Genomic DNA, 12,355 nt, shown 5'->3' with positions numbered 1-12,355 from the left:
AATTTTAAGACAAAAAAAAATTATTTGGAGTAAAGAGGTTTACAACAAAATGATGAAAGTGAGGCAGGCTAGCAAAGGGAAATAAACCACCAAAGGATCTCTCTTAAACAAACAGATCTCCTACTCCCCCCATGGCCCTGAGCCCCCTCTAGGGCAATAAATCCCTTCTAAATTGTAAATAGCATGCTAGTGGTAGATATCTTTGCAAGATAGTATCCAAATGAGGTAACTTTGGGTCTTCCTTGTTTATTCTAAAAATATCTGACCCCAGTTTGACCTCCCAGGCCAAATCCTCTTACTTAGGACCTTATTGAATATTGGTCACATCTCATACATACAATTAAAGGCCTAAAAATTACCAAAATCACATGTGCAGAATACCCTTATTGTCTGATAAGGCTATGTTAAGGAAACTTGCCAGTCACCTTAGTCCCTTCCTAAAAACTGCCAAGAGTTTTCCCACCTTACAACTTAGAAATTGGGCTTCAACAAAGAAATCAACGCTTCTGTGCCACCTGGCAGAGCCCACAGCTTCCCTTGCAGTGCTTTCCCTCTTACCGGTTCTTTCCTTTTCTTTCCATAAAGTTTTGCTACTGTTTTGCAGTTGTGTCTCTGTTCAGTTCTCTGTTCAGGTGACACAAGAACTTGGAATCTTCTAAACCAGTGTTTTCTTAAACCACTCAGCTCGTAAACAAAAGGAACCACTGTATATACAAAACACTCCAAATACATAAAGCAAAGCTGGACAAACTTATAAAAAGAAATTGACAATCCATAAACAGAAAGAGAGATTAAAATACACTATTCTAAAGGTAAGAAGTCAAGCAAACATCACTCAGGGAATATAAGAGAAATCTGAACAGTAAAGACAGCCATAATGTTCTACATTGATGTAAAACTGTATCAATTTCTTGTAATATTACATGTTCTTAACCCTGTTAGGAAAGGAGGGAAGGTATACCAGAAAAGGAAACCAAAGAGCAGAGAATCTGAGTGACAGTTGGAATCAAAGAGTCAAGCTACCAGCAGAAGCAGAAATGGAAAGTAACTATCCCAGCTCCAAGGTAAAACCTCTTCTCCATAAATCAGGCTTTCTTATAATGCCCTAATGTGTTTTTCCTGTCCTTTTCTTCTACTGCCTAGCTCAGATGTTGAGAAAAGAGTTATGTTATCATATGCAAGTGCTTTGAGCAGCTTGGAGAAATGAGTTTTATAAATATAAGCCATTTCTATTCACATATGAAGCTGACCAGCTTTTCTTCTCCCCCTGACCCTCCACGTTCTCTCTACAGAGCATCATATCCCTAAACAACTTCCTAAACATTGATGCAGAACTCATTAAAAATACCAACGGCTCACTAAGGCAAGAAGTGCAAACATAGCAGCATGCCACATTTCCACTTCGGCAATGGGTGAGGAGGGAAATCATGGTGCTCTGGAAATGACACCTAGTGGGGTTGATCACTCATCATCCTATGCTGTCCAAAAATCTCCTCCACCCAATACTGACAGAGCAGTTTTCATGCTATGAAGCAAATATACTGCTTTGTATGGTTTTCTTCACAAAAGAAAAATGTGACGAGGACTGCATCTTTACTGCTACCCAGTTCTATGCAGCATTCCATGTGGAACTCTGTCCAAGTGGCAGAATTTAGTGGCTAATCCCAAAGCCAACCCCTAGTGGGCCATTGGAAACCAATGGGCCTGCTCTCTGTGGCAAGGAGACTTTGGGTCCAAGAGCTGTGGTCACAAATCTGTCTCAGTCCCAGTGGAAGTCTGGCCTCAAAGGAGAAAGATTTCTGGGGAGTCCAGAGGAAGCAGGATAGATCCATAAGAAAAGAAGTCATGGTTTATTGTCTCTCTTTCTAACTCCTTGCTCTATAGCAGTGGCTCTCAGCTGGGGGCAATCCTGCCCCAGAGGACATATCTGGAGCCACTTTTGGTTGTCACAAATGGGAGAGAAAATGTTACTGGCATTTAATAAAAAGAGACCAGGAATATGCTGCTAAGTATCCTACAAGGCTCAGGAAAGTCCCCCACCTAAGGGATTTTTGTGGCTCAAATGTCAACAGAGCTGAGATAGAGAAACCTTGTTTGGGGTACCAATGTTTGGCATCCCAGAGCTCATGAAAATAGAGAAGGGAGTCTAACTAAGGTTTTCATCTACCATCAATCTACATAAATTCTATGACTGCCTAATTATCTGAAATGGATAAAAGCAAAAACTAAACAAAAATCTTTTCCCAGTATATGTGAATGACTGAATGAACTGGATTAAAATACAAACTTAGTTTTCTGTTGCCATAAATCTCCAGAGAATCCCAGCCCAAACAGCTCTACATAAAAGAATAGGAGGGAGAGCCAATCTCTCATCTCTATAAAGGTGTTTAGAATTGGGAGGAAGGGGGACCAATGGCTTTTCACTTAGTCTACAAAACATTTATGAGCATCCAAGAGTTTTGATGTAAGTACACTTACCTCTTCATCTTGGAGAATTTCAAGAGAGCAACCATCTGGGAGGTGGACTGTGGTTTTGCCAGAAGGACAGAGGAGAACCAGCCAACCACATGGCCTCTTATAAGCCAATCAGCCCAAGGTTTGAGGTGCACCCAGAAAGAGCATTGGGCCTAGCCTTAAGGCGTGGTTCTCATTCCAACTGTCACCTCAATCCTATGTGGCCCTAGCAAGTCACCATCACAGCCTCAGTTTCCTCATCTGTGTACTCAGAGTCACCTGCCTGAAATCCCCAAATCTCCCCATGAAATATGCAATGACATTTACTCCTTAGACTGATCTTCAGAACACACCTCAGTGTGGACCAACTCCTAGCTTCCTACTGCCATGTCTGTCCCTTGACTCTGCCCACACCAAACCACCATCCTCCTGTGTCCCTTCTGCCCTCCCCTCCTGTCTGAACACATGTACCTATCTCACATGGACAGGCTGCTTCATTCTAAACTTTGCCATTTCCACCTGTAAATTAGATTCTGTTTTCACCTCCCTCTCTTAACCCTGAGTGCCCTGTATGGATGGGTTCCTGCTTCCTCGTCTTTGAATTCTTGAGTGTCTGACAATACCTGGCACAGAGTAGGGGCTCAGTAAATATTGAGTGCATAATTCAAGTGATATCCCATTCAAAGCTGTGAGCATGAGAGCATATGATCAGCACAAACATAATCAGCTACTGTGAGTAGCCGGCTTACACTATGCTGTCAGAAACCCCCAGGAAAGACAGATCAACAGATGAGCTCCAACCACCTTCTCTACTTGCAAAACACTTTCTGCTCCTCATTTCCAACAGGAGGCTTAAAGTAAGGGAGATGCAAAGGAGGCTGAAATTAGGCAGAACTAATATGAGTACTTGTGCTTTTTCTTTCTTTTTTTTTCTTTTTTCTTGTTTTTCTCTTTTACTTAATGAAGTCGGTTGCTAAGGCAGGAGGGGTGTTAAGAGGTGATAGGAGGAGGGAGGAGCTGGAGGGGTCAAGAATACCTAGTTCCTGTCATCTCTGTGACGTGGACAGCTGGCTCTGGTTGTGTTTTAAATGAAATCTCATCCTAGTGTAGACACCACGTCTGGAATTACGATTCACCCTGTGATCTGTCACTTTTATATATACACACAAGGGAGTGGAGCGGTTTCCATAGAGAGGGAATATCACAGCCCACTTACGAACAGTACTGGAGAAGAAGGAACAGCGACCCCAGAGCAGGCAGAAGTTCAGGGGACGTGCCTAGAGCAGACCTCCTGGCCCTGAAGCTGCATCTGCCGCCCTGAGCTTTTCCACTCCAGAGCAAAGTCCTCTCACAGGTAAGCTGCCCCTGGACACTGACTTATGAAGGATAAATGTATCTGCCCTGAATGAGGCAGGTGGTGCTGGGTGTTAGACAGGTGAGAGATGAGCGTTGTCCGCACCCCTGGGTGAGAGTCCAAACATGCAAGGTCTGTTTTAACTTAACAGAAATCTGCCCAAAGACACTAAGGAGAAGTCTCTTATGGGAAACATGGTCCTACTCTTGGTGTAAGAGACCTGCTTTGAAAAAGGTGACAGGCCAGAGGAAGAATATGTTGGTACAAATGGATTGTCTCTGAAGAGTTCAGCTGTGAACAGAACAGCAGACCTTGGTGACACTTTGCAAACTGGGAATAAGATGGAGATGGCAGGGAGAACAGAAACTCCAGGACCTTGTTCCCCATAACCTCCAGAGCAGTAAGGATGCTTGCATTTATGGTTTATTGTCTATCAAAGTCCTTCCCCTAACATACCTGGGAGGCAGGTAATGCAGCAACCCAAGAGTGAAGTCACTTATGAGCTTAAGGGACTAACTCAAGGCAAGTAAGAGGTGAGGGAGTTTTCAGTCCCAGAGTCCTTTCCAACTTGCTATGCTGGTAACTGGAGTAGAGAGAGGCAAATATCTTCAATACTAAGTGCACCTGTGAAGGGGGTGGGGGAGGTATACAGATAGATGTTTGATGTCTACCTTTGATGGTCAAGTGTTTTGAGAAATGCCATCTCCTCATAAACATAACTAGCAAAAAACAAACTTCTGAAAGTAAAATAAATAAGATACATTGATGACCATTGTTGTCTATAACATGACAGTTTTCTCCTGGCTGTTCCTCTCTCTTTAGGGGAATGGTCTCTCATGTGAAATAAAAAAACACCCACTTTTCACTTTAAGAATTAGTTGCTTAGAGGTCTATATCAATATGTGTTCTACATAAACCCTTCCATAAGTCTAAACATTTCAAAAAGCTTATTTCTATAATACTCTTCGTGTGCTAGGTTCTATAACCACAGCTTCAGAAAATGTTTTTAAATGCCTAACTTTTTAGTTTAATTTCTTATTGGTGTTGGCACACATACTGGGCCACACGGGGACTAGCTCTGCCTTTGTTGTTGCACTTGGTAAGCTGTGGAATCCATGCGATTCGCCTGCTGGCTTCCCTGTCCCATGCTTTCTTCTCTACCCGGTAGGTGCTCTACTATGATATTGGCCCAGTCCCCACTGCCTCATATTTTAGGCTTGACTTTGTCACAGCTCTCAGAAGTAACTCTATTTCTTTAGAGTACCCTAGGAAAGTACTGTTATAATACCCAAAAGAATGGTTAAATTTCAGGCATCCAAAGAGAAAAGTATAGGTGTAGAACCTAGTCCCCTAAATCTAACTAGATGGTGCTCAGTGTTTCCATGGTAGGAGGCAGGGAAGTCTTAAACCTTCATGCTGTTTAACTGAGGAAGGGTGGCAAAAGAGCTCAAAGAATGCAAGAGGAAAAACTTGCTCAGGAATTAGACATGACCCGGGATACACAAGACATCTTGCTTTGTAGAGAGTTTCTTTTCTTTCAACCTGCAAGCTTCAAACAAATCTAATTTAATCCTAAAAAGAAAAATTCCAGAAAGAAATCTCAATCTGCTTCTGAGTTCCCAGTTACCACTTTGATGGTAAAAATATCCAGAACCACAACGAACACTTATACTTTATTCAAGCTATGGTATGATCAGCACAGGCCTTCCCTTCCATGCACAATTCATAGTTCAGCATAGTTCTCTGCTTTATAACTTTTCATCAATGGTGAAGATGAAGGGATGTCATTCAAAGCCCCCATATTCTACTGAGGTAGAGCTCAGGGTCTGCAAATAGAGGAAAATCTGTTATCCTCAGATGCACCAGAACAGAACACTAGGCAGGACATTATGCCCCAGACATATTTTAGGGATCATTTAGACACAATCAGCATCCTCTGTATGAAAAATTTCTCCTCTGATGGGAGTCTTGGGATTTGAAGAGTAAGCTTTTAAAGGCTCAGTATTTATAAGTCAACCCCAAAATGTGAATAAAGTAAGTAGTAAAAAGAATCTCACCTCCCTCCTCCCAGGGAGTTGCTCGTGTAATTAAGATGAGTAGCATATCTGGGGGGAATATACAGAGGCCAGCCCAAGCCAAGGGCTTCAGGTATTCATAGCCCATAGCAAGGGAGAAAAGTTCCCAAGTTTTTCCTAGGAGAACTATACAAGGTTATTTAGGCAAGACTGTTTCATGATCAGAAATCCTCAAGTGATTCCAGATATATTTTTATGATTTCAAAATAAAAAGCAAAACAAGCAAATATAAAAAGGTGTGCCAGCTAAAGGATTTTTTCTCTGCATTATGTAATAACATGTATTTGCAGAGAGACAATACATCACAAAAGAGCACTGAAAACACACTGTCCTGCCTTGGGGAAAATTGATTTAATTAGGTGTCTGAATACTAAATTGAAAGTCAGCTTATTTAACAAATATTTATTGAGGATATGATTTAGCATAAGGCACTATTGATCCTGCCAGCTGCTTCTAAGGATTCCAAGCGCTCGGCTAAGAGACAAAATGACCCACAGGGTAAATCTCTGCTTAGCAAAAGGTTGGTATATTATAGGAGAAATGGAGATACCAAAGAAATGCAATGCTCAAAGTGCCCCGCAAGTTTTTAAGGGATTGGGGACACTTGGGCAGGTAGATTCAGGTGTTAGTTCACATTGAGGGGGCAGCCAGTATAGACAGAGGTAGAGCCTGAAATGAGCTTGGACACAAAATGCATTGAGTTATCAGCAGTATTTGCAATTCTTGTGTAAAGTTCTAGGTGACTGAGGGTGATTGCACAACACTGTTCCAGGAAGGGGATAGAGATAGAAGAGGGAAAAGCAGCATTGTTGTACCTGGCTCCTTAGGCCGGACTGCAGAAGTTTTAATGAGAGCATTTAATGGTGGGAATCCCACAAGGTACAAGGCATGAGGATAGCTCCAAGGCTACACCTCAAAATCCTCCTATCAACTTATATTCTCCCATAGCCTAAGCAACTTTCACCTGGTAAAAAAAAAAGAGAAATTATTTCGCTCTCCCAGTCCTTTGTAGAGAGAGATCTCTTCCTTTCAGAACTGGATAAAAAGAAATCAGAGCAAAGAGAGCCTCAAACTCCAACCCTCTGTCCTCACACGTGAAAGCACTGGGGGCCTTGCATAGACAGGAGCTCATTAATGGTCTGTGAAAGAAACAAGGGGACAAAGGAAGAGAGTGACAGAAAGATGGAAGTTTCTCCAGTACTTTCCCATTAGTATTAATCCTTTCCAAATTGGTTTCTGTGTTTAAAATTCTTTCAGGGTAACAAGCCAGGCAAAATTGCTCCCAAGCTTTAAGATGCCTTCAAGTCATCTTATTTTTCCAGCCTGTAGTTATAAGGAGTATAGAGAGGGGCTGGAAAATATAACAGAGGTTCTCCAAGTGTGGTCCACAACCCCCACAGCATCAGAATCACCTGCAAGTGCAAATCCAAGACCTAGTGATTCAGGAGCTCCTGGGATGGGGCCCTTTACTCTGTGTTTTGACTTCTTTATGGGATTCTGAAGCCCTGTAAATTACAATCACTTACTTACCTACACTAAGTTAAAGGCAAACTGAATCTGCATAGATTAGAGGTGAAAAGAGTGGTTTGCAGCCAAAAAGATAAGTCAGTAGACTAGAGAGATATTGGTCTGTGGGATCAAATTACTGACTCAAACGATGTCATCTCTGTGTGTGTGTGTGTGTGTGTGTGTGTGTGTGTGTGTGTGTGTGTATGTATGTGCAGAAAATGAACTTCTGAAAAGGTTGTGTACATACCACACCTTATTCCTAATGGAACTTATAGATTATTTATGTATAAACAGACATAAACTAACCCATTTTGAGTGTGTGGCCAGATCAAGAACTTTCATACATCAACACTTTAAATTTAGTCCTTCACTTAACTTTCATGAAGTAGTTATCAGTACCCTACTTACCAGATGTGGAAACTGAAATTCACAGAGGTTGATGAATCTGCCCACTGCCTTCAGGTAAACAAGGACAAGATAGAATTTGAGCCTGTGTTTGCCTAACTCCAAATTCTGTGTGGTTCTCACTGTGAGATGTGACACACCCAAACCTGGCTAGAGCATACATTTGGATTATTTAAATCAAGATTTATGTATTTCTCATAAAATATGATTAGGTAAAAATATGTATTTCTCATAAAATATCGCTAGATGAAAATAAGCTTCAAATTTTTGTTATGCTAAACAAGGGAACAAACAAATTACAAAACAGAAAAGAAAGGCATCTGAAACAATGTAAATGGCCTAGAACAGCAGCAGCTTATACAGAAAACTCTATGTGAGTATGTATGTGTGAGTATTTTATATGTGCATATATGTGCATGTGTAGTTGTATGTATATATGTGTGTGCATGTGTGGGTGCATGTGTGTGTTGTGAAATGAGTGTGAAAATGAAAGAACAGAAATTTACAGAGTCCACCTTTAGAGAACTAGGCTTAGGATTTTTTAATGGTAAATTCTGGTCCCAACCATCATTTATAGCCTAAGGAAGTTTTGAAAGTCCTAGATCCATTCCCACTCATGTTTTAGGAAAGGGCTTGGTCAAAGTCAGTGACAGTAAGATACAGAACTCAATCTAGAACTTAAGCCTTTGACTGTCTGGCCTTCTACCCTACTCTACACCATAACAAAGGCATTCAATGTTAGCCTCACCCTTCTGAGTGCCCAGGACAATGTCCATGTTTATTTACTCAGCCAATTTTTCTTACATTTAAAAAAATTACCATAAGAAAAGAATTACTCTGAGTTTCATAATTCATCACAAAATAAACTCCAAGTTCAGGAAAGCACCGAATGCGAAGAGCTGAACCTTTCAGTACATGTATCTCCTGGGACAGACCAAGGGACAGTTCATTCTGATACGCATTTCTGTTGGTATCACCATGTGAGATGTGCAAAACGGCAGCTGTGCTTACACTAGGAGCTTAGATAAAACACCAGACATTTCCTTTTTTAATTATTGTTGTTGTAGTGGGGATACATTGTGACATTTACTAAAGTTCCTACCATATATCATAGTTGTATTCACCCCCTCCATCATTCTCTTTTATGCCCCCTCCCTCTACTGGAATAGTTTAAACTTGTCTCATTTTTCCATTTTCATACATAAGTACATAATTTTTCCACTATATTCACCCTCCTACACCCTTTACTTATATCCTCCCCTGCCCCAGACAGGACCTGTTTTACCTTCCTGTTCTCCATTTTTAAAAAAAGACATTTTTGTTTGTATAAGATAGCTACACGGGGAGTTTCATTGTGACATTTCCACACATATATGTATTATAACCTGAATTGGTATATCCCTTCTATTTTTCACCTTTCTACCTTTGGCCCCTTCTTATGGTGATTTCAACAGGTTTTTAAATTCCATATTCAATTCTTATACAGAAAGTACATCAACCATGTATACTTTCTTAACTTCCTTCTTTTACCCTACCACTCTCATATGTGATCTCCACTTAACTTAACCTATTTTTCAGAATATTGTTAAAACACCAGACATTTCATCCTCACTTTTTCTCACGCATGATGAAGGACTTCAATGAAGTAGAAAAAAAAAAAAAAAACTTCATGTCCTTATTTCAGATCTGGAGAAAACGTGTATCCACAGATCAGTCAAAGGAGTTTGGGGTATAGATGGGTTCAGTCCCAGGACACAGAAAGCTAATTCTGCCCACCATTCAGTTGTCTTAAAGAACAGCTAGCACAGATGACCCTAATTCTGAAGACCTTTGGGCACAACTATGTGCTATTACTACAGAGCAGACCAGGCAGAATGCTATACATAGCTCAGCATGAGCCCCTTCTCCCTGACTGGAAAGGACGATTTAAAGTCTTGTCTGATGCTATTAATCGGTGGACCAAAACTAATAGGATGACTTAAAGCCCTAACAGTGTAGGTTACAAAAGAGACATGGATTTTTTTGACATTTCATTGCCACATGTTTCATACACTAAGGCTTAGGTTTTTTTATTCCTTTTCACTGAAAAAAAAAAAACAAACCAGTGGATTCAAATAGTCACTCTAGACTGTAATCCTTTCACATTTCTCAGTGCCTCCTTCTTGCCTTTCGTTTGGAGACACCATTGAACAAGTGCCTAAAGAAGGCATACAGCCAAGCACCAGTGGCTCACGCCTGTAATCCTAAATACTCGGAAGGCTAAGAGAGAGGATTGTGAATTGAAGGCAGCCCAGGCAAAAAGTTCACAAGACTCTGTCTCAACCAATTGCTGAATGTATTGTGCCTGCCCGTCATCGCAAGCCACGTAGGAAGAAACTAGGATAGCTTAATAGGTGAGTCTTAAAGATCTGCCTCAAAAACACTCACTGGATGCCCAACCACAGTTGTTACGCAATAAGAATGTATTCAATCAGCCGTGCTAATGATGAGGGAACTAAAATCTATTTGCCATGAAAATCAACCCAGTCAGGCTGCTAAATGCTTACTTAGCATATGTGCTATTTTAAGGGCCAGTGGTTACTTGTAAAGACAAATTAAATAATTTTCCTAAATACCATCAGAGCAACCATTCTCAATCCTTGGAGATCATCGGAACCATCTGATAGATTGCTTGGCCCTGGAGGTTCTGATTTGCTAGTTCTAGGAAAAGACCTGAGATTTGTTTGTATTTCTAACAAATTCCCAGGTGATGCTGATGTTGGTCTGGGAATCAACTTTGAGACCTTCACAGAAGAACATTAACAACATCCTATTGTAAGTTACTCCATGACCTTCTGAACTCTAAGCCCCTCTCATATCCCTCTTTTCTGTTGCAGAGAGAGATGCTGATGCCAGCTTACCTCCTGCTACTCCTGCTGCTACTCCTGGGAGGCCCGAGGACAGGCCTCTCCAGTAAGTTCTATAAAGCTGGGCCGGTCTTCAGCTGCCTCAACACAGCCCTGTCTGAGGTCAAGAAGAGCCAGCTGGAGGATGTGCCCCTGCTGAGCAAGAGGAGCTTCAACTACCTGCCCAGTCAAGACCCATCCTCAGGAGAGAAGGAGGAGAAGGGAGAAAAGCAGGACAAGGGCAAAAAGACTTTCCCTGGCTCTGCAGGTCGGGGTGTAGCTGGAAGCACCCGATACAAATACCCATCCCAAGCACAGCACAAAGGGAAGCAGTACCAGGACAAGACCAAAAGCGACCGGCGCACCAAGTTCACTCTGTCACTTGACGTTCCCACTAACATCATGAATATCCTCTTCGACATTGCCAAAGCTAAGAACTTGAGAGCCAAAGCAGCTGCCAATGCTCACCTGATGGCACAGATTGGGCGGAAGAAGTAGAAGCAGAGGGCAGGCAGCAGGGCAGCATGGGAAGGACAGAGGTCTGGGGTAGAGGGTGAGGGGAACTGAGGGTGTGCTATCGTTTTTCAAGAGATGGTTCCAGTTTCACAGGCTGCCTCACTCCTGAGTCCCCCTGGTCTTTTCTTGCTACCAACTCAGTTCCTCTTCTCTGTACATACACACAGAAGTGCAATATTGTTCAACCTGTGCAGACATTGAAGGCTAATGTGTCTCCCTGTTTCTTGTGTCTCCTTACTCCTTTCCTGTTTCAAGAAGCAACACTCACCTCTTCCCCCTCTCCAAGCTCCTGCTTTTTGACCCCATGTCTGAGAAGAGAGCATTCGGGGCTCATCTCCTTTCCGCACATTAACCCTGACCGTGGCAGAGGGACAATGAGCTTCATTGCTCACCATCTCGCCTCAAAATCCCCACCTTCTCATCCCCATTAAAACCAGTGGCTTCTTGAACTGGCTTGTTTCCATTCCTCTTCCTTCAAACTCTGAGCTTGGAATAGCAAAGCTAATGGGGAAGGTTCCTGATGGGTCGTTTCCCTGTCTCTTCCAGAGGGGCATGGTTCGGAGAGGTCCTCAGAGGAGTAAAGGAAAGTTTGAGAGTCCATCAGCTTTTGCCATTCCATCTGGAGCCATCTTGATCACCTGGTCCCACCCAGGAGACATAACCTGGGATCTATTTCAGAATAGGCTTCTGCTTGTAAGGGAGCTTGTAACATCCCAAACTCCTCCACAGATCTAGGGCATGGGACCACCAATGCTTTACAGAGTTCTTTGGTGGGGGCAATATTGAGGTTTGAACTCAAGGCTCTGCTCTTGCTCGGTAGGTTCTTTACCACTTGATACACACCTCCAATTCTTCTTGCTCTGTTATTTTAGAGATAGGGTCGCAGTTTTTTTGTCCAGGCCAGCCTGGACCACAATTCTCCTGTTTATACTTCTTGTCATAGCTGGGATGGCAGGCATGCACCACTATACCCAGCTTTTCCCCCTGTTGAGATGGGGTCTCATGAACATTTTTTGCTTGGGCTGGCCTGGAACCTCCCAATCTCAGCAGCCTTCCCAATACCTTGGGATGGTGCATGCATACCACTGAGCACAGCTGTTGGTTGAGTTGGGGTCTTATGAACTCTTTGCCCTGCCTGGCTTTCTTACTGTGATCCT

At 42.3% G+C, this 12,355-nt stretch overlaps 1 protein-coding gene across 1 annotated transcript; it reads left to right on the top strand.

Moving 5' to 3' along the window:
* Positions 1 to 3,467: 3,467 nt before the first annotated feature.
* Ucn3 (urocortin 3) lies at positions 3,468 to 11,561 on the top strand. Its single transcript, XM_020151958.2, has 2 exons — positions 3,468 to 3,808; positions 10,674 to 11,561. The coding sequence occupies exon 2, from the start codon at positions 10,680 to 10,682 to the stop codon at positions 11,178 to 11,180; it is 501 nt and encodes a 166-aa protein (XP_020007547.2). The 5' UTR covers positions 3,468 to 3,808; positions 10,674 to 10,679; the 3' UTR covers positions 11,181 to 11,561.
* Positions 11,562 to 12,355: the final 794 nt, after the last annotated feature.

The sequence above is a fragment of the Castor canadensis genome, chromosome 15 (assembly GCF_047511655.1).
Source record: "Castor canadensis chromosome 15, mCasCan1.hap1v2, whole genome shotgun sequence".
Classification (NCBI taxonomy): Eukaryota; Metazoa; Chordata; class Mammalia; order Rodentia; family Castoridae; genus Castor; species Castor canadensis.
The sequence above is the reverse complement of the archived record's forward strand: the minus strand, read 5'-3'. Positions and strand labels throughout refer to the sequence as shown.

Coding starts and splice junctions, on each gene's coding strand:
- Ucn3 (XM_020151958.2), top strand. CDS start 10,680: ATGCTGATGCCAGCTTACCTCCTGCTACTCCTGCTGCTACTCCTGGGA.